At 40.9% G+C, this 27,284-nt stretch overlaps 1 protein-coding gene across 1 annotated transcript; it reads left to right on the top strand.

Annotated features, from left to right (window-relative positions):
- LOC123811373 (plasma membrane ascorbate-dependent reductase CYBRD1) lies at nucleotides 1-27,284 on the top strand. The gene is made up of 4 exons (XM_045827402.1): nucleotides 1-541; nucleotides 11,000-11,208; nucleotides 22,992-23,146; nucleotides 23,993-27,284. The coding sequence occupies exons 1-4, from the start codon at nucleotides 349-351 to the stop codon at nucleotides 24,291-24,293; spliced, it is 858 nt and encodes a 285-aa protein (XP_045683358.1). The 5' UTR covers nucleotides 1-348; the 3' UTR covers nucleotides 24,294-27,284.

Here is a 27,284-nt window from a genome sequence, read left to right as displayed (position 1 = left end):
CTTCCACAAATAAGGAAGACACACGGGAAGAGTTAAAAGAAAGTGGTGGTTATGAAATCAGCCGAGCTCTTAACTAACTGGATCCGTCGTTCGAGCCCTCTGCACGGTGGGATGCGGAGCCAGGCGGTGGCCAGCGCGTAGCTAGAGCTCTCGGCGCCTCAAGGTCCTTGAGGAGGGAGCGGTTTCGAGCTACGGCCGGCTACGCACCCCCTGGAGGCCCCACATCCCCGGCAGGCCTTCAGGAAAGCCCCTCCTCCCGGGCGGAGACTGCTCCCAAAAGTCTACGCCCCGCAATCCGCCGTGAGGCCAGTACCCCGAGGCTGCCGCGACTCGGAGTATGGGACACTGATGGCCATGGACGGCTACAGAGGCTTCCTCGCGCTGCTGGTGTCGGCGCTGCTCGTCGGCTTCCTGTCCGTGATCTTCACCCTCGTCTGGGTCCTCCACTACCGGGAGGGGCTCGGCTGGGACGGGAGCTCACTCGAGTTTAACTGGCACCCAGTGCTCGTGGTCACTGGCTTCGTCTTCATCCAGGGCATCGGTATGGGCACCTCCTGGGAGGCAGTGGGGAGGGAGCCGCTGGCCGGGAGTCCAGGACTGAGTCCTAACCCAGTGGGGCCGACCTGGGCAAGCTAAGAAGTGAGGGAGGATGCAGGGTGCGCTGGAGCCTGGGAGTGGGGTGCGGCGCGCCCCGGAGCTGCGGCGGTTAGTGGGAAGTGGGTGGGCATCGGCCCCATAGAGGCGTCGTTTCGGTGCGGGGCGAGGACGAGGACGGACAGGGCCGGGACTGTGGCCAACGGGGCGATCGCGGGAGTGGCAGCGCTGGCGCGGGGCGCGCGGGGCCGGCGATTCGCTGCGGGAAGTGTTGCGGGAGGCGTCCGGGCGCAGCAGCGCCGGGCTGCGCCGGCCGGGCGCGTCGGCCCCACTTGGTTAACTCTTTGCAGCGAGTGGCTGGGACGCACTCGAGGCGCCCCAGGACTCCCGAACCGGGAACCAAGATGAAAGGCCTGAGTGCCCTGGGGCCCAGACCAGGCAGCCCTCTTGTCGGGGGGGGAAACTGATCCCTGAAGCCGTAGCCTGCGCAGTCAAGGGCGGGAAGCCTCTCTCTAGGCTAGGCCTTTCGTTGAACTTAACTTCTGGGCTGCAGGTTAGGAGAGAGAGGCAATGTGGGGTGGAAATGGAGGTGCGAGAATTTGCTTCCTGTAACATGCTCAGCCCTGAGTAATGGCGCTGGACGGCGGCTGCAGCCGGGGTAAATGACGCGTCCGCTCTGGAGCTCTGAGTGTTAAGCTCAGTCGAGCCCGGGAAACTGCCAAGACTCCAAGGGATGTTTTCGCGGCCCTGCTTGGTCACTGCCTGTTCAGTCTTGAGCCCAACTTGGTTGTGTGGCCGCACGTGGCAAAGTTCCCCCTCCGGGCTTCCCGTGGGACTCTGTCTGCTAACTCCAAGTGGAAGATGCCCTCCAGAGTTTGCAGCTGCTTGGCTGCTGCCCAGGATGTCCCCGAGGCCTGCTGCGTTTGCTTTTGGCTCTGGTCCTGTGTTCTCTCCATGAGGCTGGAGCAAGAGGAAGCAAGGGCTCAGTCGATGGCAGTTTATTTTTTGGGCGTGTAATGGACATATGACATTATATTAGTTTAGGTGTATAACAATGATTCAATAGAGGTATATATAGCTAGTTGAACAACACAATACATCTAGTTATCATCCATTATCACACATGGTTATAATTTTTTTCTTGCCATGAGAACTTTTAAGATCTACTCTATTAGCAACTTTCGAATACACAATACATTGTCGTTAACTATAGTCACCATGCTGTATATTATGTCCCGAGACTTATTTATTTTATACCTTGAAGTTATTTTATAACTTTTTGACCTGCCTACCCACTTCCCACCCTTCTCTGGCAACCAACAACAAATGGCAGTTTATATTGGCACATAGAGCCTATCACAGTGTCCTGACAGTTTCCTTCGGCTTCTGACTGGCTGGAGGACCCTCTAGCTAGTGGTGCAAGTCCTATTTATTTGAAACCATCTTCCAAACACAAAGTCAAGGCCTTGGCAGAGAAAGTGTTTTTAAAAAGGTCGAACATGGTGGACTGGGCTGATGAGTGGAAAGCGTTTGGAAACAGGTACCCACCAGCGTTTGAAGCCTTACCTCTGAGCAGGCTGCCTTTTCCTCACCAATATTTAATTTTCCACAAGTAAGTGAACAAGAAACTGCCCACCTAGTTTGTACAGAAAAAAGCTCACGCTGCAGCCTCCAGCAGGTGTGGCAGGCGCTCTCCCACTCTGAGACATGAGGGCTGAGGTAGCTAATGCCCCACCGTGGCCTGCACGCTTCCCTGGTGTGAGACTGGCACCAGGATGTGAGTTACTTCATTGCATGAGTCCCGGTTATTTCTAATTAAACTCAAATGAGAAACACTGCCCAAGTGCCCAAGTGCTGTCATCAGAAGCACTCTTTTCTTTATGGTTAGGCCCTTCAGTTTGGCTGGAGCTTGTCAGAGGTTGTCAGCACCTCTGTTTGCTCCAAGTAGTAGGAACAGCCTCTTCCTCTCTTCCAACCAACTCTTCAGAGAAGCTCAGACCAAGAAACTTTCTAGAGGTTGTGAAATACCTTCCTTCTCCTTATAACTGAGGATAAGGGAACACAAGTGGTGTTAATTGTGTCCTGACTCACCAAAGCACAGACAAAGTCAAAAACAAGTTTCCAAAAACAAGTCCTTTCTGTGTGCCCACTAAATGCATTATTTCATATATATAAGAATAAGCTGAGGCACAGAGCAGTTAAGTAGCTTACCCACAGAAGTAGTGTGCTTTCCGTGGCCTTATTTTCAAGGTTGATTTCTCTGCATTTATGGGAATATGCTTATTTTCTGCAAAAACATTCCTTTTAGAGAAGCAAAAGACTTCATCCAAAATACACGTTGGAACTCTTCGTTCACATTAGACTTCATTACAGTTTTCCTAAAAGGATTTCTAGTTCTCCAAAATTTGGACTTTTCTTAATCTGTTATACTCACTTTGGGGCAAAATGTGTAAGTGGATGTTTTAGAAATTTTCATCTGCTGCTTTTATGCAAATCTTGTTTTCTTTAAGCTTAGTTACTCTATTTGTGTTAGTTTTGGAATTTTGTCCTGTCCACATTACCCATCCTGTTTATTATTTAGATTCCAGATATTGCAGCACATTTGACCACATACTATATTTCATTGACATGAAACTAAACTTTTTTGTAAACACAGGCACATGCATAGTACTCTCAAGTTCTTAGACATCTTGGCTCACTTTCCAACAGTAGGAAGGCCCCTGTGGAGGGAGTAGGAATAAATAGTTGGCTTTATAGGCCGGGAGGGAAACATACGTGTTACAGACTAGCCGTGTTGTAACTGACTCTTTTCCTATGGGGCATTGCTTCAGGAGAAAATTTCTAGGCTATGCTATTTCAGCTCTGTAATAATGGGCATGATGTAATTGAGTTCTGTGATACACAAATATTTACAGACAAGGAAGGGAAAGCTAAAGTACATACAGTTATTACTCTAAGTATAATATGCTTTACAAATGCAATATACAGTAAACAGTATTTGAAACCATGTGAGAATAAGAACAAGTCCTTTGAGACACCGTTAAGAAGTATGGTCTGGAGCAAGCAAGGGTAACATAGAGTTGCAAAATAAATCTCTCTCTCCCCTATATATTTTGGAAAATATTTGTATTCTAAAATAAAGTATGACAGACTATAGAATATCTAAAACCAAAATAAAATTTTAAATGAGTAGGAAGTCTAGCAAACATGAATGAGGAAGAGTTTCAAAGAGAACTTTAGAAGAGGCTTTGTCCTTCTCCAAAAGGAGCATTTCCCATGAAATAGGTATACTGCCAGGAAATCAGAGAAACAGACCTTGAAAAGAGAGCCACAGAAGACTGGAACAAATGAATGCTCTCAAAGTGGCAGCTGACCTTTTAAAAGGTTCAACAAGGTGGAATGTGTTCTTTAGTAAAAGGTAGAAAATTCAGGTTTATAAATTTAGCGAAAAGAAGTCTCAGCAACTCTATACTCCTTACTTTTCCCCTTGTAGAACTCTTTTTACTGTATAAACTAAAAGAAGAGAAATTGAATAGCATAATGATATCAAGTTGGTTTTGTTAAAGAATGTAACTACGCTTGAGTAACATTGAAAAGACTCACAAAAAGAAATTAAGAGTAGTTCTGAAAAGGCTGTTGAGATATCCTATTAATATATCTAAAAGTGACCATATTTCAAGACCAGTTAGTTAAATATACTTGAAAGAGCTGTTGGGTAAAACCTGGCCAAGAAGATAATGGAGAAAATGCCCCCAAATACCTACTCCAGAACCAGCCTAGGGACATGATTGATAATAAAACGTTTCAGTATTAGGGTAACAAGGGCTTTCACAAAATATAAAGACAGTTCAAGGCAATCCAAAACTATTTTTTTTGTTATAAATAAATGCATGTAGATCTATTTAGAACATAACTAATAAAAATGTTGTAGACGTGGTTGTTTTGTTCACTGCTGTATCCCCAGCACCTGGAATGGCACCTAGAACTGGTACATCGTAGGCCAATAAGCAGTTGTTCAAAGGATGAGTGATTATTCCTGTACCGTCATTAAATTGTTAGTAACAAAGGGCAACTTCACAGCCACTCACGTGTGATAATAATAGTAGCATCTGAAGTGAAAGTGCCCTCTCTGCACCTCAGTGATTCCCCTGTGGAGCCAGTTTGGAAGCACGGGTTTAGTCAACCTCACAAAAGAATGGGCATCATATTATATCACATAAGCATCTTTATTCTAAAGGCCTCAAGCTCATAGTGTTACCACTGAGTTATAGTCTGTGCCTCCTCTGTGTGTCTACTTAAGGACATCACTTCATCAATTCTCCCCTTTTCCTTCTGTGTCATTACGTTTCTCCCTCAATGGATTATTTCCAACGTGCTACAATTACTGTCATCTTAAAAACAACCACACTTGTGACCCCATCTTCCCCCTTCAGCTACTGCCTCAGTTCTCTGCTTGCCTCTCCTCCGAGCCTGTTGTCAATGCCTGCAGCCATCTGTTCCTCTCCTATTCTCCCTCGGACCCACTCTAGTCAGGCTCTTGCTCTCTTGCTCCACCGACATCGCTCTTCACCCTGTGACCAGTGGCCTCCACATTGCTAATTCCAGTGGTCAGTTCTCACTCATCTTGCTTGACCAGAAGGCAGCATTTGGCATACCTCACCCCTTACTCCTCCTTGGGACACTTTCTTCGTTTGACTTCCAGGGCACCCGACTCTTCTGGCTCCTCTCTCCTCACTGGCTGTTCCTTTCAGTGTCTTTTGTTGGTTCCTCCTGTATCACTGATGGCTTAAGGTTAGAGTGTCCATGGCTCAGTTTTCTGACCACTTCTTTCTTGATCCACTCATTCTCGTGGTGATGTCATCCGGGCTTACGGCTTTAAACACCATCTATTTACTGGACTCTCCTATATTTTTATCTTTAGCTTGGACCTGGAGACACAAATATTCATCTGTTTACTCAAACTCTCTACTTGGATGTCAGACAGACATGTCCAAATCTTAACTCTCAATCTTCCCCATGTCCCCAAAACCACTCCTCCCATAGGTTTCCCCACCTCGGTAAATGGGACTTCTTTTAGATCAGTGATTTTCAACTGGTGTGCCACAAGAATTTTTAAAACATGCCATACCTAACTATTTAGTCAGACTCACTGACTTATTTACCCTTAGATTGTCAGATTAAAAAGTGATGCCCTGGCCAGTGTGGCTCAGTTGCTTGGAGCATCATTCCGTAAACTGAAAGGTTGCAGGTTTGATTCCCAGTCAGAGCACATGCCTAGGTTGTGGGTTTGGTCCCCTGTCAGGGTGCTTGCAAGTGGCAACCAACTACTGTTTCTCTCTCCTATCGATGTTTTTCTTTCCCTCTCTCTTTAAAATCAATAAGCATGTCTTCGGATGAAGATAAAAAAACTAACATTTTTTTTAATTAAAAATGACAACAGTCAAAACAACAGTAGCCATCCAATGTGAATGCCCTGTCTTGAATCATAAATAAGTAGGTCAAATAAGAGAGCCGTATCTTATTGGTCACATTGCATAATAAGGTTGAGTCTGATTGGCTAATTCTTTTTTTTTTTTAGATTTTATTTATTTATTTTTAGAGAGGGAAGGGAGGGTGCTAGAGAGAGAGAGAGAAACATCAATGTGTGGTTGCTGGGGGTCATGGCCTGCGACCCAGACATGTACCCTAACTGGGAATCGAACCTGCGACACTTTGGTTCGCAACCCGTGCTCAATCCACTGAGCTACACCAGCCAGGGCTTTGATTGGCTAATTCTCGGTACCAGAAATCCTTATATACAAGTACAGACATCTGATTTTTTAAAAAAGTTACTTTGGAGCAAAAAGGGTAGGTAATTACTACTACTACTACTACTACGACTACTACTACTACTACGACTACGACTACTACTACTACTATTGTAAATCAATCAAAATTACACCTGTTTTTGTCAGATTGGCAAAAATTATATTTTGGGGTGTGCCACAGAATTTTAGTAACTAGTTTATGCATGCCGTGAAATGGAAAAGGTTGAAACTCTAGAATCTAGATGTTCATGACAAAGCTGTGCCGTCATCCTTGATTCCTCTCCTTCTGTAATTCCCATCCGGTTCACCAGAACACCGTATAGACTCCAAATTCAAAATACAGTGTTATCCAGATTCTGACCACTGACTTGTTAAATTATTTATTCACTTACTATCTGTCTTCTGCACTAGAATGTGAGCTTCTTGAGGGGAAGGACTTTTTCTGCTTTCTTCACTGCTGTCCACGGAGCATCGCATAACATGCCATATGCATAACATGCAATATTTATATGCAACATGCAAATAAATATTTACTAAGTTAATGAAAGTTTGGCCAATCTTTTAAGCTAAGGGTCGCACCTGCAAGGACAACACAGAGAGTAAACAGATGAAGGGAATGGGTGTGCAGTGCCTTGTTGTGCACTAAACACTGTGTAACCCTGTCTACAAACCACTCCTGTGTGAGTCTGTTATATCTGAGTTTGGGTTTCCTTTTTGAAAACCTGAGTCCTAGATATTTAGAGCTGACTGGGACTTTAGGTCTGACTCCTAATTTTAGAGATCAAATGCCTGGCCAGGGTCTGGCGATATTGGAGCTGGCACCATTTCTGATCTGTCATAATATTTTGATATTGATATAAGGCACATGAAAATGTAGCTGATGTTTCTGAAAACAAAATTTATGCATATTTGCGAATGTCCAGTCAATTGCATTTTTCTCTTTTCATACACTATTTGGTACCAGTCTATCAACTTTGTGAGGACTTCAGTCACTTCAAAGAGATGCTTCTAGTGATGAGATGCTAAAATAAATCCTCCCAAATCATCCAAATCACTTCCTTCATTTTGATTCTCCAAATGTTTTTATTTTCATGCTGTGAGGCAGTTTGAATGCACAGGCACGTTTCAAAGCTCAACTGTAGGCTAGTGTAGGTGTTCTAGCATATTCAAGGTAAGCTAGGCCAAGCTATGGTGTTCTGTAGGTTAGATGTATTCCATGCATTACGATATTTTTTCAACTTATGATGGCTTTATTGGATGTAACCCCACCTAAGTCGAGAACCTGTATGTGCTCGTGTTTTCCTTCCCTTTCCAAGGAAAATGGTCTTGCCAGCTAGGATCTCTAACAGAAAACTCTTGTTTCGGTCACAAGTGGCTGTTTGATAGCAGTTCCCCTGCTCATGGGCTCATGAGGCCTTTTTCTTCCTTCCCACTGAATCTCAGGAATCTAGGTAAGTGCCAAGCCAAAGAAGCAAGAAATATTTAAATTCTGCTCTCCAGGCAGTGTTTATGTGTTGAGAACAAATTCTTGTTGAAGAATGTGGTTTGATTTGTGAAAGTTGACTTTTTCTCCTGAAGTTTACCACATTTGGGTTATTTATACATTTTTAAAGCATGTAAACACCTAATGCAAATGTGACATTTTGCAATTATCCTTCATTTATTCAGAGAGTGTTCTGAAGCAAATTCAACTCTACAGCAGAGCCTCTCTGTGGCCAGGATGGATGCTGAAAATTCCATGCTTCACTCACGAGAGCCCTTCAGATTCCTGCAAGCTGCCCATTTCACTGTGGAGACTAGTTTGCTATGGGTTTGCAAGTTTACAAAAATGTTGTTTTAACTTTGAAACTATTATGAATTTTTTCAACTATACAAAAAATAATAAACAGATCGCTCACCACCCAAATTGAACAAATGTAAAGATTTCTGCCAACATAAAAAATATTTGTAAAGATTTTATTTATTTATTTTTAGAGAGAGAGGAGGGAAGGGAAAAAGAGAGGGAGAGAAACAGTGATCTGTTGCCCCTCTCACACTCCCAGCTGGGGACCAGGCCCACAGCCAAGGCAATGTGCCCTGACTGGGAATTGAACTGGTGAATTTTCAGTTCTTAGGCCCGCCACTCGATCCCCTGAGTCACACCAGCCACAGTGCCAACATAATAATTTATAAACAAAAACTTAGAGCTGGTGGGAATAAAAGATAAGGCAGGATGGAGGGAAGAGTTTGGAGGCGTGTGCCCTGACCTGAGCAAGAAACTAAAGAGGAGATAGAAAAAATTCTGCACTAGACCCACGGACTAAAATCCTTAATTGTCTGGGACCAATAAATGTCGGGGTAGCTGCTGAATCCACAGGGAGAAAAAGCCTGAAGAAGGGTGGCCACAGTGTTTGCCATCACTTTGATTTCTAACTTTGATCAGTCTGCAGAAACTGCTTTACATTTGTTTATTTAAAAATACTTGTGGGCCACACACACACATAAATGAAACTAGGGAAACTGAATAAACTCAAGTGGATTATGTTCACATCAATTTCCTGGTGGAGATACTGTGTTACAGTTATGTAAAATGTTACCACTGGGGGAAACTGGGTAAAGAGTATATGGGATCTCTCTGTATTGTTTCTTAAAACCTCATTTGAATCTAAAATTATCTCAAAGTAAGATAAAAATATTACTTATAGAAGAACACGCTTTAAGCCCTGGGCTGTCCTAAGCTCTGAGGCTACAAAGAGAGACAAATTTCCTGCCTTTAGAGAGGATGAAATATAAATGAGAAAAGGCCTTGAACTAGCTTTCAAAAGTATACTCTTTAAGCTGTTCCTTTAAATGGTTGGAAAGGATTTATTGAATATAGAAATGATTATCCAAAAGTTTCCATGTCATCAAGGAAATATTATCAATAAACATTTATGGCATACCCTTATAAGCACTACAATTAGTAAGTAGCAATCCATCAGAGTTCAGATCAGCTCATAGGAATACTGTCCTAAAGGTGAGGCTGTCAAGTGTTGGAATAGAACCAAAGAATAGGCAAATTGACATCTTGTGCCAAAAGCTTTAAAGAGGCTGACTTCACATCTGTCTTTGTAAGTTTACATGCATTTCTGTCTGAAAAGAAACTAAATAATCCCTTATAGTTTTATGATCTTATGAAGTTTCATATGTTTATAAGTTCATATATGTTCATAAGTTATACATGTCTTTGGTGGGAAAAGGCTTTTATTTATTTTTGCTGGAATTAAGAAATATAAATGATACACTGCTGATATAGTGGAATCCGTCTTCCAGGAAAGGATTTTCAATCTGCTATACTTTGCCAGATATCTAAATTTTTTTTGACGTGGACTGGAGGGGTGGGGTGAGGGTGGGTAGAGGCAGGATATTGTCCTCAGAAAAAAAGTAGTTGCAAGCTGGTTTAGGTGGCCACGTAATCATTGCTTAAACCAGGACACTTAAAAAAACTTTAAAAAATTATTTTTGTTGAAGTTTAATCTATATGCAGAATTTTGTCTGTTTGTATGCTTCATGTAAATTGGATCATGCAGTATATACTTGTTCATGTCTTGTTTCTTGGGATTGCCATTCTAAGGTGATCTATATTGTTGGGTGAAGTTCTAGTTATAAATTGTTTGTTCTCTTTGCTGCATTATATTATTCCATGGTATGAATGAATATATCAAAATTTATTTCTTCATTCTGAGCACGGACATTTGGGGAGTTTCAGGTTTGGGCCATTACAAATAGTGCCACTAATAATATTCTAGCACACGTCTTTTGGTGAATGTATTTTTTTGGATTATACATCCAGGAATGGAATTGCTGGATCATAAAGTATGCATAAGTTTAGGTGAAGCCTATACTGCTAATTATCTAAAGTGTTTATTCTCATTTAAACTCCCATCAGCATGACATGAGAGTTTTGATTGCTTCACGTTCTCTTCAACGTTCAGTATGTTTCATGTTTAGCCATTCAGATACGTGGTAGAGATATTCTCACTTGATTTTAATTTGCATTTCTCTGTTGAATAATGAAGTTTATATCTTATGTTTGTTAGCCACTTGGATATACTCTTTTGTCTATTTAAATCTTTTTGCATATTTTTCTAATCCTTAGTCTGTCTTTTTCTTACCAAACTAAAACATTTATGTAAAGAAACCATAACTTAGTTTTTGATGTGTGAGGTTTGAGATATTTGGGAAGAATCTATGTGGAGAGGTCAAAAAGCCTCTGGATGATGCAGGTGTGGAGTTCAGAAGAAAGTTCTGGAACGGAGATGAAAATCTGGGAGTCCCTGCCGTGTAGGTGGCCTCTCAGGGAAAGATTAGATGAGGTCACCCACAGAGAGTGCAGGGGAGAAAAGTCCAGGACTAAGCCTGAGGGGCCCCAAAGTTTGTCCACACGTTGGGAGTGAAGGAGATGCCAGCAAAAAAGCCGGAGAAGAAACCACGGAGAGGCAGGGAAACGGGAGAAGTAGAAGGCAAGAGAAGAGGGTTCATGGAGGGGGGTGCTCAGCGTGTTGCAGTGTTTATCTTGTGTTGCTACTAAAAGAAAAACAAACACCAAACCACGTTTACCCTCTTCCTTCTCCCTCCAGCCATCATCGTGTACAGACTGCCGTGGACCTGGAAATGCAGCAAGCTCCTGATGAAGTGCATCCACGCGGGGCTGAACGCTGTCGCAGCCATTCTTGCAATTATTTCCCTAGTGGCTGTTTTTGACTTCCACAATGCCTTGAACATCCCCAATATGTACAGCCTGCATAGCTGGGTTGGACTGGCAGTCGTCATATTCTACATGTTACAGGTCAGTGCCTCAGCATATTTATAAATACGATGTAAAAAGTAAAACAATTTGGATGCTGTAGATGTTTTCTGTTAATTCATGGTGGTGGTGGTAGGGACCCAAAATAACTGAAATTTAATTATAAAAAATTGTGTGTTTATTCTTACATGCTTAAACTTCATTTACCTTCAAAGTACTCTCTATTTGCAATACACCTATCAAGGTATTTTTCCCACTGCTCAAAACAGTTTTTGAACTTGTTGATTTTGATGCCTTTTAGTGCTTCTGCCATTTTTTTGTTTCACCTCTTCCACATTGGCCAAAATGTTTCCCTTTGAGGACATTTTTCATTGAGGAAACAAAAAAAATTCTCTCAGGGCAAGATTGGTTGAACAGGGAGGGTGGGGCACAAGGGTTAAGCCATTTTTTGGTCAAAAACTGCTGAGCACTCAGCACAGTGTGAGCAGGTGTGCCCATAAATCACCCATCATGAAATGGGCAAAACCATTGAAAAGTCTTCAAAAAAATTTCACTGAAGCCAAACGCAGCCTCTCACAACAATGCCAGCTGGTACACTGATAAAGATGGGTTCCTAGAACACTCCCCTAGTGGGAGAAACCTATACTATAAGGGGCCTGCCCTCCAGAAGATAATTCCAGTTTTTTCAGGGGGTCTCCCCTCTTAGTTTGTTGGAGGTCATCTTCTTTTTCCCACTAATCCTTGTTCTACTTGTTTCCATTGTAAGTAGTTTCCCCTAGAGCGGCTTGGGAACTGCAGGACTCAGTGTATGAGTTTGAATGTCAGATCTAAATATGGGCGTGGTATATAGGGAAATTGCCATCCAGTAGTAGTAAATGGCTATTGTTGAAACTTCTTGTGTTATGTGCTGAATGAGCTAGCATAGACAAGAGCTATAGATATCTTTTCCATATCTGTCACTTCTGTTTTGTAGATTTAACTTTATGAGTTGAAAAGATGAATTAATATCTCTTTGTTTTTATTAGATTTTGAAGACCCACTGTTTTATTTTTCCTCTGTCTTCACTTACTAAACACACATACCTTTGACAGCACTGTGTTTAAACATAATTTAAACACAAATTAAACATAAATTGACAGCACTGTGATAGGGATTTGGTTGTTCAGGGTCATGGAAAAAGAGGTAAATTTTAAAAGTCTTTATGACGTTAACCACTTTGTTGAAAAATCTTTGAAAACTATGTTGATTTACTTCCCTTCTTTAATTAGTACATTATGTATTCAACTACCTTATTTGGGGCATCATTGTGAGCTTTAGTTTTCTGTGGATATAGAAGAAACTAGAGTAAATCCACAAAATCACAAGGCATATCTTAAAATATTTGAATGACTGAACTTTCCAAAAAAAGGACCTCTTCCCAGACATTTATTTATCATTTTTCTGCTTCAGGCTCTTTGAATATTAATTAAGGTTAATATTTATGTAGAAACTATTAATTATTTAAGTTCTCATTGCCATGCCAAGAGGTAGGAACTGGGGAATGGAAAGGTGTCAGACAGGACAGAAGCACAGAGAAAGCCCTGCATCAAATTTGACTTTCCTGATCAAGAAGGAACGAGGAAAATGTGAATCTTCAGGTGGTGGCGGTGCCTAGCTCAGATCTCCTGTCCACGAGTGAATTTTCCTGCAGTTGCTCAGTCACTGCCACACATCTGGGAGACAGCTTCCTCTGCTGCCACTGGCTGGTGGGCCCTCTTTCTTAGAGAGTAGGGTGGCCACAGCAGGGAATATTGACATGCTGACAGGTGCTTTGGGGATCTTTTTTTTTAAGATTTCATTTATTGATTTTTAGAGAGAGAGGAAGGGAGGGAGAAGGAGAGGGAGAGAAACACCAACGTGAGAGAGAAACATCCATGAGCTACCTCCTGTACACAACCTAGGCATATGTCTTGACCCGGAATCGAACCGGTGACCTTTCGCTTTGCAGCATGATGCCCTACCCACTGGACCACACTGGTCAGGGCACTTTGGGGACCCTCTTGACTTTACTGGCATCTCTTCGGGATTTTCCTTAGCTGTCTCTTTGGCTTCCAGTGGCACATTCTCTGGCATTGCTCCACCTCCTTTGCACCACCTGAGAATGCAGAGTTCTAGAGCCCAAGCACTGTGTGAAATATTCTGTTTCCCTCACATTGTCCTTTAGGTGGCATAGCCTTTGCAGATGCTGAGGACGTACAGGTTACACAGTTAATGGCAGAGCTGTGACTCATACTCAGGTGTGTCCAAGTTCTGGGTCCTCCCCACAAGCATTTGGTTCTGTTGTTTCCATGATGGGCCACCCAGCTCGAGTCTGAGCATTCTCAGGGGAGGGCTGAGGAACAGAGTGGAAATCACCCAGCCTCTTTGTAGCTTCCTGGTGACAGGGTTCTGTGCTTCTGAGTAAAAATGGACTAAATAAGGCATGCTTCGAACATCTGGAAAGATGTGCGCTTGAATGGTAACGCTGTTGGTCTCTAGGTGGCTGCATTCCAGTTTATTTTTTTCTTTTCACTTTTTAAAAAATTTATTAAATCTACCAGCAAAAAGTTTTATTTTATTTTTTAATTATTATCCTATTACAGTTGTTCCAATTTTTCCCCCTTTGCCCTCCTGTGCCCAGCCCATCATCTGGTCCCACAGCCAGTTCCCATCGTGTTGTCTATGTCCGTGGGCCATTCATACATGCTCGTTCACTAGTCCCTCCCCCTTCTTTCCACTATTATCCCTCCCTCCTCCCCTCTGGCCACTGTTAGTCTGTTCCCTGTTTCTGTGTCTCTGGTTCTGTTTCACTCATTTGTTTGTTTTGTAATCAAACAACAGATTAGGTTCCTCTTATAGGGGAGATTATATGGTGTTTGTCTTTCACTGCCTGGCTTATTTCACTTAGCATAATACTCTCCAGTTCCATCTGTGCTGTTGTGAAGGGTAGGAGTTTCTTCTTTCTTTCTGCTGTGTAGCATTCCATTGTGTAAATGTACCACTGTTTTTTGATCCACTCACCTACTGATGGACACTCAGGCTGTTTCCAGCACTTGGCTGTTGTAAATTGTGCTGCTATGAACATAGAGGTGCATAAGTACTTTTAGAATTGGTATTTTGGGATTCTTAGGTCTTTTTACTTTCAGAATGAGAATGAATATAATCATAGATATAAATAATACTTTAAAATTAGGATAGATGATTAAATTTAAATATATGGTCAGATACTTTAAAATCTTCAAGAAAGAAAAGATGTAAACTATCAGATTTGCCAGATGTAAACTATCAGATTTGACCCAAGAAGAATTAGAAACCTAAACAGACCAATAGCATTAGAGGAATTTGGTAAGGTCATTTGAAATACATCACTAAAAAAAAGACATCAGGTCCAGGTTGTTTTACACCTTCGACCTTCAAGGAGCAATACTTGAGACTATCCCAGTGCACTGGAAGGAAACAAACTCCTCCTAGATGTGGCCCCGCTGTGCACGAAACACTTCCACACCTCATGTGGCGGCTCTGAGGGTGAACACCTTTACCAGCAGCCATCAGCAGCCATCAGCTTAAACTATGAAATACTGCAGATACTTCCATTCAAAAATACATAAGATGAGGATGCTTTCTACCATTGTTGTTCAATTTTGTTTTAAAGGTTTTAACTAATGTACAAGATAATGAGAACATCTATATAGATAATAGAACATTTATTGAAGTAGTACACCAAAGTTGGATGACTTAAACCCCCATATATCAAAACTTATTAAAAAGCTGCTATAATCAAGACAGTGTGGTGTTGATGCCATGACAGAAAAATAGCCCAGTGAGATGGGTTACAGAGGCCAAACCAAACCTACACGTAAATATGGTGACTTGATTTATGATGTTAAGTGATGGTGCAACACAAAGGGAGAAGGATGTACTTGTCAGTGAATGGTGCTAAGTCAACTGCATGGACGTATAAAAATAATGTAAACCATGATTCTGAAATGATACTGAAGTCATTTCCAAATGGACTGTAGGTCTAAATGTTAAAGGGAAATCTATAAAGTTTTTGGAGGAAAACAAAAATGCATCTTAATTTTTAGAGATAGGCAAATGTTTCTTAGAGATGACAGAAAAAAAATTAGTTTTGAATGAAAATTTGACATATGTTATTAAATTAAATAGGAGTAAGGTCATTTTATGGAAGGAGTAAGAATTTTACAAGGGGGGAGGAAATGGAGAGGTTAGGAAAGTGTACAAACTACAGCTCTAAGGTATAGAAGGCCTGGGTATCTAATATAAACTGTTGTGATAGCACTGCATTGTGTAATTGAAATGTTAAGCAAGTAGAACTTGTGTTAACAACAACAAATAAGATACACCTGTGAGGTGATGGCTGCGTTCATTGACGAGGTGGAGGGAACCCTTTCACAGTCATCACATGTCAGATCACTGTGAAGTACACTTCAAAAACCTTTCAACTTTATGTCAATTATACTTCAGTGAAGCTGAAATTTAAAAATTGAAAGAAATAGAAAATTTGTGACTATTTTTCTGTCTTCATATCATATAACGTATGTCTAAAAACTCAAGAAATGACTACAAATAATGAGAGAATGTGAAAGGTGTCTGGATATAAGACAGCCATGCATAATCCAATAACTTTTGCCATTACTAGAATAACCACTTAGAATAAGTAGTAGGATCCATTTATAATATGGTTTTAAAAAGCTATAAAACACAGGAATAAAATGAACAATGAGAATATAAGTTCTATGTGTAGAATATGTAAACTACTATAAGATCTTATTGAAAAACAAAACATGGCATGATTAGAGCAATACCATGTTACTGAAATAGAAAAATTAATAAATATCTTTCCCTCTTCAACTAATATTTATGTTTAATATGAGTTTAAGTTTCAGCCCAATGAAAGTCTTAAACTTTATGCAGAAGAACAAATACCCAAGGATAGCCAGGAAAATTTTGTAGACAAAGTGAAAGCAGACTTGCCTTATTAAAAACAACTTGTTAACACAGGAGAAAACAAAATACATGGGTGGGAAGAAGAGAGAGAACAGAAATAGTCCAAGCATGTGTGAGAGTTGTCTCTGTGACACAATGCATTTAATTTTAGTGGGGAAGGCATGCTTATTTAATAAATGTTACCATCAACATTGACAATCATTTTAGACAAAAAATTTCCAGATAGATTAAAGGTCTAAATATAAAGTAACCAAAGCCAATGAAAAGAGAAGAAGAAAATTAAGAGGCATATATCTATATAATATGAGGTAGGGGAGGCCACACGATTGACCCAAAGTCCAGAAGATGTAAAGCAAAAAAGAAGACATAATGAACTACATAAAATTTTTTTTAATTATATGGGACAAAAGTTACCAAAGTCAACAGAAATTGCACGAAGAGATATGGAAGCAATCATGTCATGTGTTAAGGGTTAATGTGTTTAATGAACAAAACTCCTAAAAATTAAAATAAAAAGGCAACCCAATAGAAAAGTGAACAAAAGATTTGGACAAGCAGTTTAAAGAGTAAAAAACTCAAATCACCAAGCGTGTATGACAAAATGCCCAACCTCACTGAGAAATCAGGGAACTGGAAGTAGAAAATCATGCCCCCGGAGACTGACAGCTGTCATACACAGGAGCTCGGGGGTCCTGCTGTACACTTGGTGATGGGACATTGAATTGTCACAAAATTTTAGGGAAGTAGTTTGTTAATATCTATTGATTTTTAAAAATATGCTTACTTTTTGACCTAGCAATTGCACATCTGTGGGGAGCAGAAATAAAATACTGTCACATAAGGATCTCTGAGGAGGGTATTTCAGGTAGTCAGGAAGTATAGTCAGGAAGCGGGAAGCAACCCAAATATCCAAATAAGGGAATGGAAGACTAAATAATCTGTGGTGAATCCATATTGTCAGCTATTACACAGTTATTACAAAGAATGTCTCTGTATCTACTGATCGACAGTGAAATCTATGATATGTACTTCAGTGTGAAAAACTACTGAAGAGCAATGTGTCTTAAAAATGTCATTTTGAGGAAAAAGAGGAAAGAAAAAAGGAAAAAGCCACATATATGTGCAAATGAGTAAAGAAAGGTATGGAAGTATAAACCAACCTGCTAATATTGTGGGTGTGGGTGGGACTGGCTGGGGGGGATTATTAATTTTTAAATTCCATGTTGTTTGACTTGAACATGTCGCTCTTTTGTTTGAAATAGAAGTCACATATGTTGCATAAAAATCATACATACGTAACTTCTTAAACTAAATTAAGCAAACAGTGGCCCCTCATCCCAGTTGCGAGTACCGTGTGATGCTTGGTGCCTTCTGGCTGTTCTCTCGGGAGCCAGTGAGTGGCTTCCTGTCCCTGTTCCGGGGAAAACGACTCCATTCCAGCTTTCTTTCCTTGTTGCACAAAAGCTGTTTTTAAGTGTTTGCATTGCTTGTCCACAGAAGTGACAGAACAAATTGCCCAAGTGTGCTCAGCAAGAAATTAAATACAAAACATGTCCTTTCCCATGGGAAAGACACCACTTCTAAGCTTGCTTTCTTCACTTTTGATGGGAACCAGCTCTGTCCTTACTATGATTTACAAAGATGCCTGCCCCCATAGTCTTAGTTGCAAAAGTATGAGCCTTAAAAATACACCTTTGACACAGATGTGTTTCTATCAGATTTCTTAAGAGAGGGAATGGAGAGTGATTTCTCTTTCTGAACAAGGGGGACTCTGAGAGGAAGTTGTCCCAGATGACACTGTGGGTGCAGAGCAGGAAACTGTACATGGAGCAAGGGAAGCATCCTGCTTCTGGCTGATTTACAAAACCACCAGTTCTGTGCACAGCAACCGCAAGTCTAATTTTGCGCATGGCATTCGTCCACATCTGTGAGGTCGGTTTGCACCACCCCCACAGCACGACCCAGGAAGCAAACCTATCCCGGAGTGTGGCGAGCCCGGGAGACATTGTCGAGATCTGTCCTCTCACCTTGGTGCTGCTCGGTTTGGTTTAGCCACTGCATGTAACATCAGAATTTCACCTGCCAAAGAAAGCTAGTGTCTAGTTGTTTCAGCAAATAAAGGAAGGAGGGAAGGGGGCAGGCAGGCAGCAAAATCGTACAATTAAGAAGAGGTGAAAGGCCTTCACACTTCCTCATGCATATCTATGGATTGTGAAATATTTCTAGTGTAGAATTCTTTTCTACTTGTAACAGCTAGCCTCTGGGATGCTTTTTAAAAATAGCAAAGTATTGTATGTATATTAAAGTTATACATTATAATAAAATTGACTTCCATGATTCCACCATCCAAACTAATTTGGAAAACATTGAATCCCAACCCACCCTGATCCCGCATCTCTCTACCCATCCCAACCCATAGAGGTGACCATTTTCCTGAAGTTTTTTTTCTCATTCTGTTTTTCCTTATAATTTTATTATGTACTGTGAATCCCTAAACAACATATCGCTTATGTTTGCTTTAACTTTTTAAAGTTTCATAATATGTGTATTCTAATGCAACTATGTTTGAATTCTTTCGCAACCTTTCTTTTCATTGTACTAATTCAACGATGTCATTTCCTCTAGCTCGTTTTACTTTTATGCTCCATTGTGTAAATATACCACAGATTTACTTATTCATCCTCCTGCTATTAGACATTTGGGCTCTTTTTAATTATTCTCTGTCACAAACAATGCTGCATTGGACATTCACATACATATTTCCTGGTTCTCCTATAAGCAAAGGTTTCTCTGGGTGTATACTTAGGAGTAGGAGTATAGACTCAGCCTAAAAAAATAATGCTAACTTGTTTTCCAGACTGGTTGACCCCATTACATTCCCATCGGCAGTGTGTGCAAGTTCCCATATGGCACATTCTTGCCAACATGCATCCTCTTCAAACGTTTTAATTATTGCCAAACTAGTGGGTATGACATGATGCCTTCTTGTGGTTTTAATGTCTATTTTACTGAGTGCTTATGTTTTCCTTCCAAGAAACACCTGTTCATGTCTTTGTCTATTTAAGAAATGAGTTTCTTTTCCTTTTCCTTAAAGATTTGTAGGATTTCTATGTCAAATTCCTTTATATATGTATGTATTTGCATATACCTTCCAGCTTGAAACTTGTACTTTTTCTCTTTTACTAGTATTTTTAAAACTAAAGTCTCAATTTTACTAGAACAAATTAATTATGTTTTCTTTTAAAGTCATTATGTTTTGTTTTGGTGATGTGTTTTTGAAATCCTTCGCGACCCTGAAGTCAAACGGGTTGTGAGATTCTGTTCCAACCCACGAGGTCAGAAACTGTGGGGCGGGGCCAGAAAAATGTGCTTTCACCAGCCTGTCATGTGATTCTGGTGCAACTACTGTCTGAGAACCGCTGGACTCAGAGAAAAGCCCCCAAATGGCCAAAAGGTTGCATCACAGTAATATTAGTCAAAATCTTAACTTCTCTTATGTTTTTCTATTAAGATCATTAAAGTTTTGTGTTTGATATGTAAGTACTTAAATCATAGAGCATTCATCTGGAGTTCTTAGTGTATGACGTGATGTCGTGATGCAACTTCATTTTCTCCTGTTTGGATAAACTGTTTCCCCAGAACCATGTATCGAATCGCCCCTGTCCTCATCACTTACCTGCAGTGCCAGTTTTATCATGTATCTTTTCCTGTGAGCAGTACGGAATTGAAGTGTACTAGAGTAGACAGAAGTATTTAAGAAGTACAGAATAGAAAGAGATAAAAATTTTGATTTTTTCTTATTTTGAACACAATGCTGCTAATAGTTTACTACAGAGTAGAGATGCTTCATGTTTCTTCCTATTGTAGTTTGTGAAAAGGTTTTATTTTTCTTTTTGAATCATGAGTGGATGTAGAATTTTATTGAATGGTTTTCTGTGTCTGTTGGGATGAATATATTTGTTTCTTTAACCTGTTAATTAGTTAGTTACATCCATAAATTTTCTAATGTTAAACTTGGGTGAATTAAATACATTTTTTAATTGCCTCAAGATTGTCTTTTGCCCCCTGAAATATCCAGATTCTTATCTCCTATTGTTTTATTTGTGTGCTAACTAGGTTTCCCTTAAATGTCATTTCACAACCTTACGACCGTCTCTGTCTCGGAACTTGGCCACTGGCCTCTTCTTTGCTGAGACGCGGCCAGCAGGCTGTGTTTAACAACTCAGGGCTTGGGGTCAGGGCCACCTCTGTCTGAATCGGGCTCACCCATTTGTAGCTGGTGACATTGCACAAGTTACTAACTTTTCTGGACTTACTTTGCTCACCTATAAATTAAGGCTTTTGACACATTCTTCACAACATATAAAAGAAGCAAAGCCAAACAATGCATGGGCTTAAGATACTGGAATGACTCAGGTGGCCTGTTGTTACTAGACACATAAATCTTTGGTAGGATCCTTTGTGGTCCAAAGATGGCATTTTTCTTTTCCACTATAGATCATGGGCACACCATCGTTGAGAACGTGCGTTTTATGCCAGTGAAATTTTATTCATAAATCCAACCATTTACTCAACAGTTAATTGCCTATTATGTGTTGGATACTTTGTTAGGCTGTGGGTGATACATTGTTTCACAAGACAAACATGGGCTCCAAGAGACTTGCTCTCTGCCCTCATAAATTACAGGGGAGGACAGGTCATTGAATGCTGGGTAGACAGGGAGGGTATGGGGTGTTCTGGGAGAGCTCTCGTACAGTAGAGGGGAGAAAGGAAGTCGGACCAAGACTTGAAGTCCTGAGTGTGGTGGTGAAAGGGAAGGGAAAGAGCATTCGAGGAGGATGCAATAGTATGTGGGTAGAAGTTCACTCTATTTGAGGAGCAGGAAGGAGACTCAGACTGCCTGCAGTAGGGTATAGAAGATGACTGGAGGCTGGACACGTGTAAATACAGGGAGACTAGCTCAAAGGCATTACAGAGATTCAGATGAGAAATGATAGTGTCTTGGAGGAGTAGCAGCAGCAGGGAGAAAGTGGATAGTTTCTAAAGATATTTAGGAGGTAGAATTAATGGGATTTGGAAAACCAGTGATACGAGGGATAAGAGAAAGAATCACGTGCAGGCTTGAGCAACTGGGCGGATGAGAAAGGAAACGGTAAAGGGGAGGAGAGGCTTGAAGAGTGTCAGACACTACTGAGAAGTCATGGAAAATGAGGTCTGAAAACTGTCCATTGGATTTAGTGACCCGAAAGTCAATGAGGACTGGAGGAGAACTAGGAGCATTCTGAACCACCAAGGGGGCCCTTCTGAACTATATCTAATGTATTCAGGCAGTTTCGGCATTAAGTGGACAATAAAATATGCAAGCCAGCCTATCAAGTGCCTTTTTTGATTACTCTCCATTGGCGACCATTGCATAGACGCTGATTCTAAATGTGTTTAAGGCCTCGAGCCCCTTCTGTCTCCATGCTTCTGGCACCCCATTAGTCCTTGATTCCAGCCAGGAAAGATGAGCAGGATGCTAGTGTTTCTCCCTGTTCTCCTCTCTCCGCATACTTATTTTGTTAGGGTGGTAGATCCTAAATAGGAACTTGAAAAAAAATGTCCCTTTAAACTCAACTAAGTCGTCTCTATTTTCTTGAGGACAAAACAGTACTTAGCAGGCAGGGGGTGTGAGACACCAAACTAAAACAGAAGGTGTTAGGCTTTCACAGGAGCCTTGCTGGCTTCTCTGCAGACAGGTATTGCTCTAGGGATTTACTTTTCAAGGAATGAAGATCACTTTTCTGTAGCACTCATTTCTTCCTCATTAAACAAAATTGTTGACTTCTTTCCACATGGTTTTTTTAGGTTGACCTTACTAAATGTGTCTTAATATTGTATCTGATTTTAGTGACTTAAATTTTTATTTCCCTTCCTGCTTGACAACCTTAAGGAAATTGATAAGAAATAAACAAGTCAGCACTGCAATGGTCATTGTAGCCTTGTTAATGCAATGATAGCAAAAAAACTAGAAACAGGACTATCCCTAAGTAAGGATCTGAATAAATTATATGACATGCTTAAAATAGAATATTAGTCATTAAAAAGAATCAACTAGATAATTGTGTGTTGATATGAGAAGATATCAAAAAAACACGAGATGCAGAGCGAATGTGTCTGGACACCCACACCCGGATTTTCTGGACGGACGCTGTAGAAGGCGGTAACAGGTGCCGCCGTGGAGCAGGATGGAACTGAAGTGGGGAGACTTACTTTTGTAACCGGAAGACACCGGCATTTGGGCTGCCTGTCACTACCAAATCCAATAAGCAATGACAGTGATTGAATCTTTTATAGGCACTTTATTCAGATGGCCGGCGATCCGAGAAGATGGTGGGTTCATACCCTAACAAACCATCTTACTCTTTCTTTCCCAGCCAGATCTGTTATAAGGGGGTTGGGGGAGGGCAAACAAGGTGTCAGCGAAAGCCTTTGAAATTCAACAGTTGCCTCCAAGGGGGGAAGGGTAGATGCTTGCTTCTTCCTGGTACAGATGTCTCCAGTCAAGGTAATCTCCAGCCAGTGCCCCAGGAGGTCAACTGCTTATTCTCAGGTGCCAGGGTGGGCCTTATCTGTAGTTACTGAAACAAAAACTTAACATACACATTACTTGCTAGATTTATGACTATTTACCTTAAGCTAAATTTTCCCATGTCTTAAGCCCCTATCACTTTCACTTCATGCCCTTGCTTCTACACAGAATGTTTTCTCACTTTGCACATACTGCTTTTAAAATAATAATTTTAAAGTTACTGTAGTTAATAGTTAAAGTTAAATAACCTTTCATTTTGAATGTTTAGCTTCTCACAGGTTTTCTCATCTTTCTGCTTCCTTGGGCTCCGCTGTCTCTCCGAGCATTTCTCATGCCCATACATGTTCGTTCTGGAGTCCTCATCTTTGGAACAGTGATTGCAACCGTGCTTATGGGAGTGACTGAGAAACTGCTATTTGCTCTGTAAGTTACATAGTTTTCCTAATTGTATACTTAAGCTATAAAATATTAAATATGTGTTCATTGGAAAAAGGCAATAAAATGTAACAAAATTTGTTAAATGTTAAACACTGAAAGTTTTAAATATGTATGCTTAAAATATTCATTATATTCTATGTAGTACAATATAGCATTGTATGTAATATTATACAGTTTATTATATTAGATAATACAATATTGCTAAATGCTTGAAGCAGGACTGAAAGGCCTAACAAATTGCCCTGCTCCGAAAACAACTGTTGACATTATGCATGCCCTTACAGTCTTTCTGAATGTGCATGTTTTTATTCATTGTCATTATGGTGTATGTACATTTTCATATCATCGTCTTTTCATTAAATTTTTTTTCATTTATTGATTTCAAAGAGAGGAGAAGGGTGGGAGAAACAGAGGGAGAGAAACATTGATGTGAGAGAGAAACATTGATCAGTTGCCTCCTGCGTGTGGTCCAACCGGGGACCAAACCTGCAACCCAGCCATGTGCCCCTGACTGGGAATCAAACCCACGACCTTTTGGTCTACAGTACAACACCCAACCAACTGAGCCACTCCAGCCAGGGCAATCCTTTGTTCATTTTTTAAGTGATACAGGTGCTCCAGATGCTATGTTATTGTCATACCAATGATTTTTTTAAACAATTGTATACACTTCCATTGAGTGAATTATAGCATAAATTTCTCCTTGATATCAAGCTTTAAGGGAATTGCATTGAAGCTGTACCAGTGTGCATTTTGAGCAGATGCATTCAAAATTGTCTGGCATGTTACTGTCTCACTATTTGTAATTGGATACTCTCTTTTTATTCGTAGGAAAAATCCTGCCTACAGTACTTTGCCACCAGAAGGTGTTTTCGCAAATGTCCTCGGCCTTCTGGTTCTGGTCTTCGGAGCCCTCATTTGCTGGATAGTCACCACACCAAAATGGAAACGTCCTAAAGAACCAAATCTGACCCTCCTTCAGCCCAATGGGGGCACTCCCGAGCGAGTGGAAGGCTCCCTGGCAGTTAACTTCAGCAAGACGGACAAATCTGATTCAGAGCTGAACGATGAAACAGCAGCGAGGAAAAGGAATGTTGCCCTCGATGAGGCTGCTCAGAGATCCACCATGTAAAACGTTGTAGAGGTGTGGCCGGGTGACTTTGCTTTTAAAAACTCGCTCTGCAGTTTAGCTTCTCCTGTTTAGCCATAAGATGATTGAGCTTCACAGCGTTAATGTTTGTGTTAATCCTGAAGTAGGATTTCTGGAAAGAGTGTGTCTGAGTGAGGCCTGTGCACTTACCTGGACTGGAAAGGAGACGGTCGATGTAAATGATGGCAGCTGTGAACTGTGGTTCTGTCGCCCCTCGTTGACGACCAAAGCCTCCCATGCCTTGCAGAAGACAGATGCTCAGACTGTGCCTGTTTGTTGGTAGACCTGGAAACCTGGCAGCCCTGGAAGTTTTTCCAAAACTCCACTTAGTCCCAAGGCTTCTCTGGGGTTTGGCATATTTTATCATCCATTTCCAAACTTAATTAGAATGGGAATGTGCCTGTATTCTCTAGCAGCACAAACTGTTCTAAAAACCTCAAAGAGCACTTTCCTCGAGTTCCTGTCTCTATGTTTTAGAAGTACTTGCATGGCACTTGCTATGTTCCAGACACTATTGTAAGCACTTTGTAATTCTTAGCTTATTCAGTCCCCAGATGTCCTACCTTAAGAGGTAGGAGCTATTATTATCTCCACGTTATGGATGAGAGATCTGAAGCTGAAACAGTTGGTAACTTGCCTCAGAGTCCTAAGAGGTGGAACTGAGATTCAAAACCTGCCAGTCTGGTTTCTCTGGCTCCTCAGTCCATGAGTCTAACCACTCCACCAGGCTCTTTTTTCTATCTTATACTAATTTGCACCTACTTTGACCCTCCCCTGAATAGGTTTCAGTTGCTGGCGCGCAGTGGAGTTGTTAATGTTAACCTTTTTGGCCCATTTTCCCAGGGCAGGCTCCGCAGATAACCAGAAATAGGTCCTGGGCACCTTCCACTGCCCGAGAGCCATGGCCTGCCCTGGTGCCTCTTTGTGAGTAAAGCCTTGATGACAAAGAAAGGTTTGGACAAGAACATTTGTAGATTTTAGAATAATCAGTCACAATTTTTGTTCTTCACAATCTTAGTTGCTGAACAGTTTGGGGTTTGAAGATAGGAGAGGCTTACCTCATGGTCTGCCCTTCCTGGGGGCAATAGCTAGGTCCTTCCAGATCTGGGCAGGGGGGACGGGGGTGGACTGTAGCGGGTATCTTGAGCTCTGTGTTCTCTCGGTAGTGAATTGAGACTCAGAGGTGACAGCTTCCGTGCATGGAGACCTCTCTGGGCTGACTTAAATTCAAACCTAGAATAGTGCTTTGCTGAAATGATGTTTTTCATTTTGGGGTCAATTTTTGGTTTCCTTGCAATGTGGAAAAATGGGCATTTTAATGTGGATAAACACCTTATACTTTTATACCAAATACATTTGACTTTTTGGTGTTTAGTGGATTTCCTTTTAGGATAACTGGTAATTCCTTCCATAGATTGCATATTGAATATACTTCATCACATCCCATAAGCTTCATGGATAACCATTCAAGAGTTCCTTACCAAAACACTATTTTCTTCTTACATAATTCTATTTCCAAAATTGGTAGTAGTAGTCAGGAGGACTGCCAGTGCCCAGCTCAATGCCTGGCAAATAGTAGGCACAATCCCATTTAACGGTAAAGCATACTACAGTTTTGGTGCTAAGTAGGAGTAATTCCATTGTCACACACAAACATTTGATAAATGGATGTTCCATTACATGGAGAGGCACAGAATTCCAGGCGTTTTTGGGGGGGAGGGGTCAGTGACAGCCTCAAAAATTCAAACTTCCATTCCATTTTATGCAGGCTAAGAAAGGTCATCCCTGGAAAGTTAATAGTGGACTTGGTGCTTCAATATTCTCTCCATTGCCAAGTGTTCCAGCACCCTGCATCTCAGCCCTTCGGTTTGCCTTCCCTGTGGGCTAATGCTAGGGTAATCATGCAGATGTCATAGGATCTTTTCTCTCTGTCTCAGCCTTTAGGAAAATGATGCATAATCAAATATACCTAGAAAAACTTTCTGTTTGAGAGTTCTTTCAATGGGGGTTCTATTCTAAATATAATTGTACTTTTATCTTTCAAAAACTAACATTTGCTTCCTAAAGCATCCCTCCCAAAAATATCTTGTTAAAAAGCCCACAAAAAGAATAGGAGAGAAGAAAGCCTTAAGTATCAATTGCAAAACAGTGACTGAAATCTCCACAAATAATTGTAGTTTATATCTTCTGCAGAGATAACCTGGCTTGGCTTACCCCATAATCTAATTTCAGGGTGAAAAAGCTTTATTTGAACTCTCATGTAAATCGACACTAATGCCTTTTCTCTGGAAGGGTTTCTTCTTGAGAAATTAGAATATATGTTCTGATTTAATGTTGTCAAAAGTGTACAGCTTCCTATGTGCCTTGTGTCAAACCGAATCCACCCCCTCCCCCGCCGCCCTCCGCCAAGGTACTTTCTTTCCTTTCTTTGCTTGGATTCATTTCAGCTGTGATGGTTAGAAACAGCATCTCAGACCTTAACATCCAATGACAAAGAAGGTGATCACACCTTTTAAGGACCACTGACCAGTGGTTTCTGTTTCTAAAATGAAGAGGATGTCTTACACTTAATTAGGCTACTTGCCCTGCTGAGTTGGAAATCCCAGTTGCAATACTAGGTGACCACAGCTGCCAAGTCTAAACGCTCAAAGAAGTAGAGGTTTATGCTAATTTTATTGCCACGTGATAGAATATTTATCTTGGTCTGTCCTTTCTTCAGATAATTCCAACAAGAAATTGTAACTGCTATGTCTTAGAGCTGTACATATAAAAGTATAGAAGAAAGACAACTATTATTCTTCATTCTTTATAAGGTACCTGGAAAAGATTTCTATGTTTGAATTTGTCTTTTTATCTCAGCATGTTTATAGAAAAATATTTAATAGCCTGAGTATTTTAAAATTTTGTAGAAGAAAATATGCATCTATTTTTTCTTGACTTGTTTTTATATAGCAATAAAATCATTTTGGGTCC

This window comes from Phyllostomus hastatus, unplaced genomic scaffold (assembly GCF_019186645.2).
Source record: "Phyllostomus hastatus isolate PE091 unplaced genomic scaffold, TTU_PhHast_1.1 phas_contig_1, whole genome shotgun sequence".
NCBI lineage: Eukaryota > Metazoa > Chordata > Mammalia > Chiroptera > Phyllostomidae > Phyllostomus > Phyllostomus hastatus.
The sequence above is the reverse complement of the archived record's forward strand: the minus strand, read 5'-3'. Positions and strand labels throughout refer to the sequence as shown.

Excerpts from the sequence above, each read along its gene's own strand:
- LOC123811373 (XM_045827402.1), top strand. The coding sequence starts at position 349 with ATGGCCATGGACGGCTACAGAGGCTTCCTCGCGCTGCTGGTGTCGGCG. Across the intron at positions 542-10,999 it reads CGTCTTCATCCAGGGCATCG|CCATCATCGTGTACAGACTG; the intron begins GTATGGGCACCT and ends TTCTCCCTCCAG. Across the intron at positions 11,209-22,991 it reads TCATATTCTACATGTTACAG|CTTCTCACAGGTTTTCTCAT; the intron begins GTCAGTGCCTCA and ends TTGAATGTTTAG.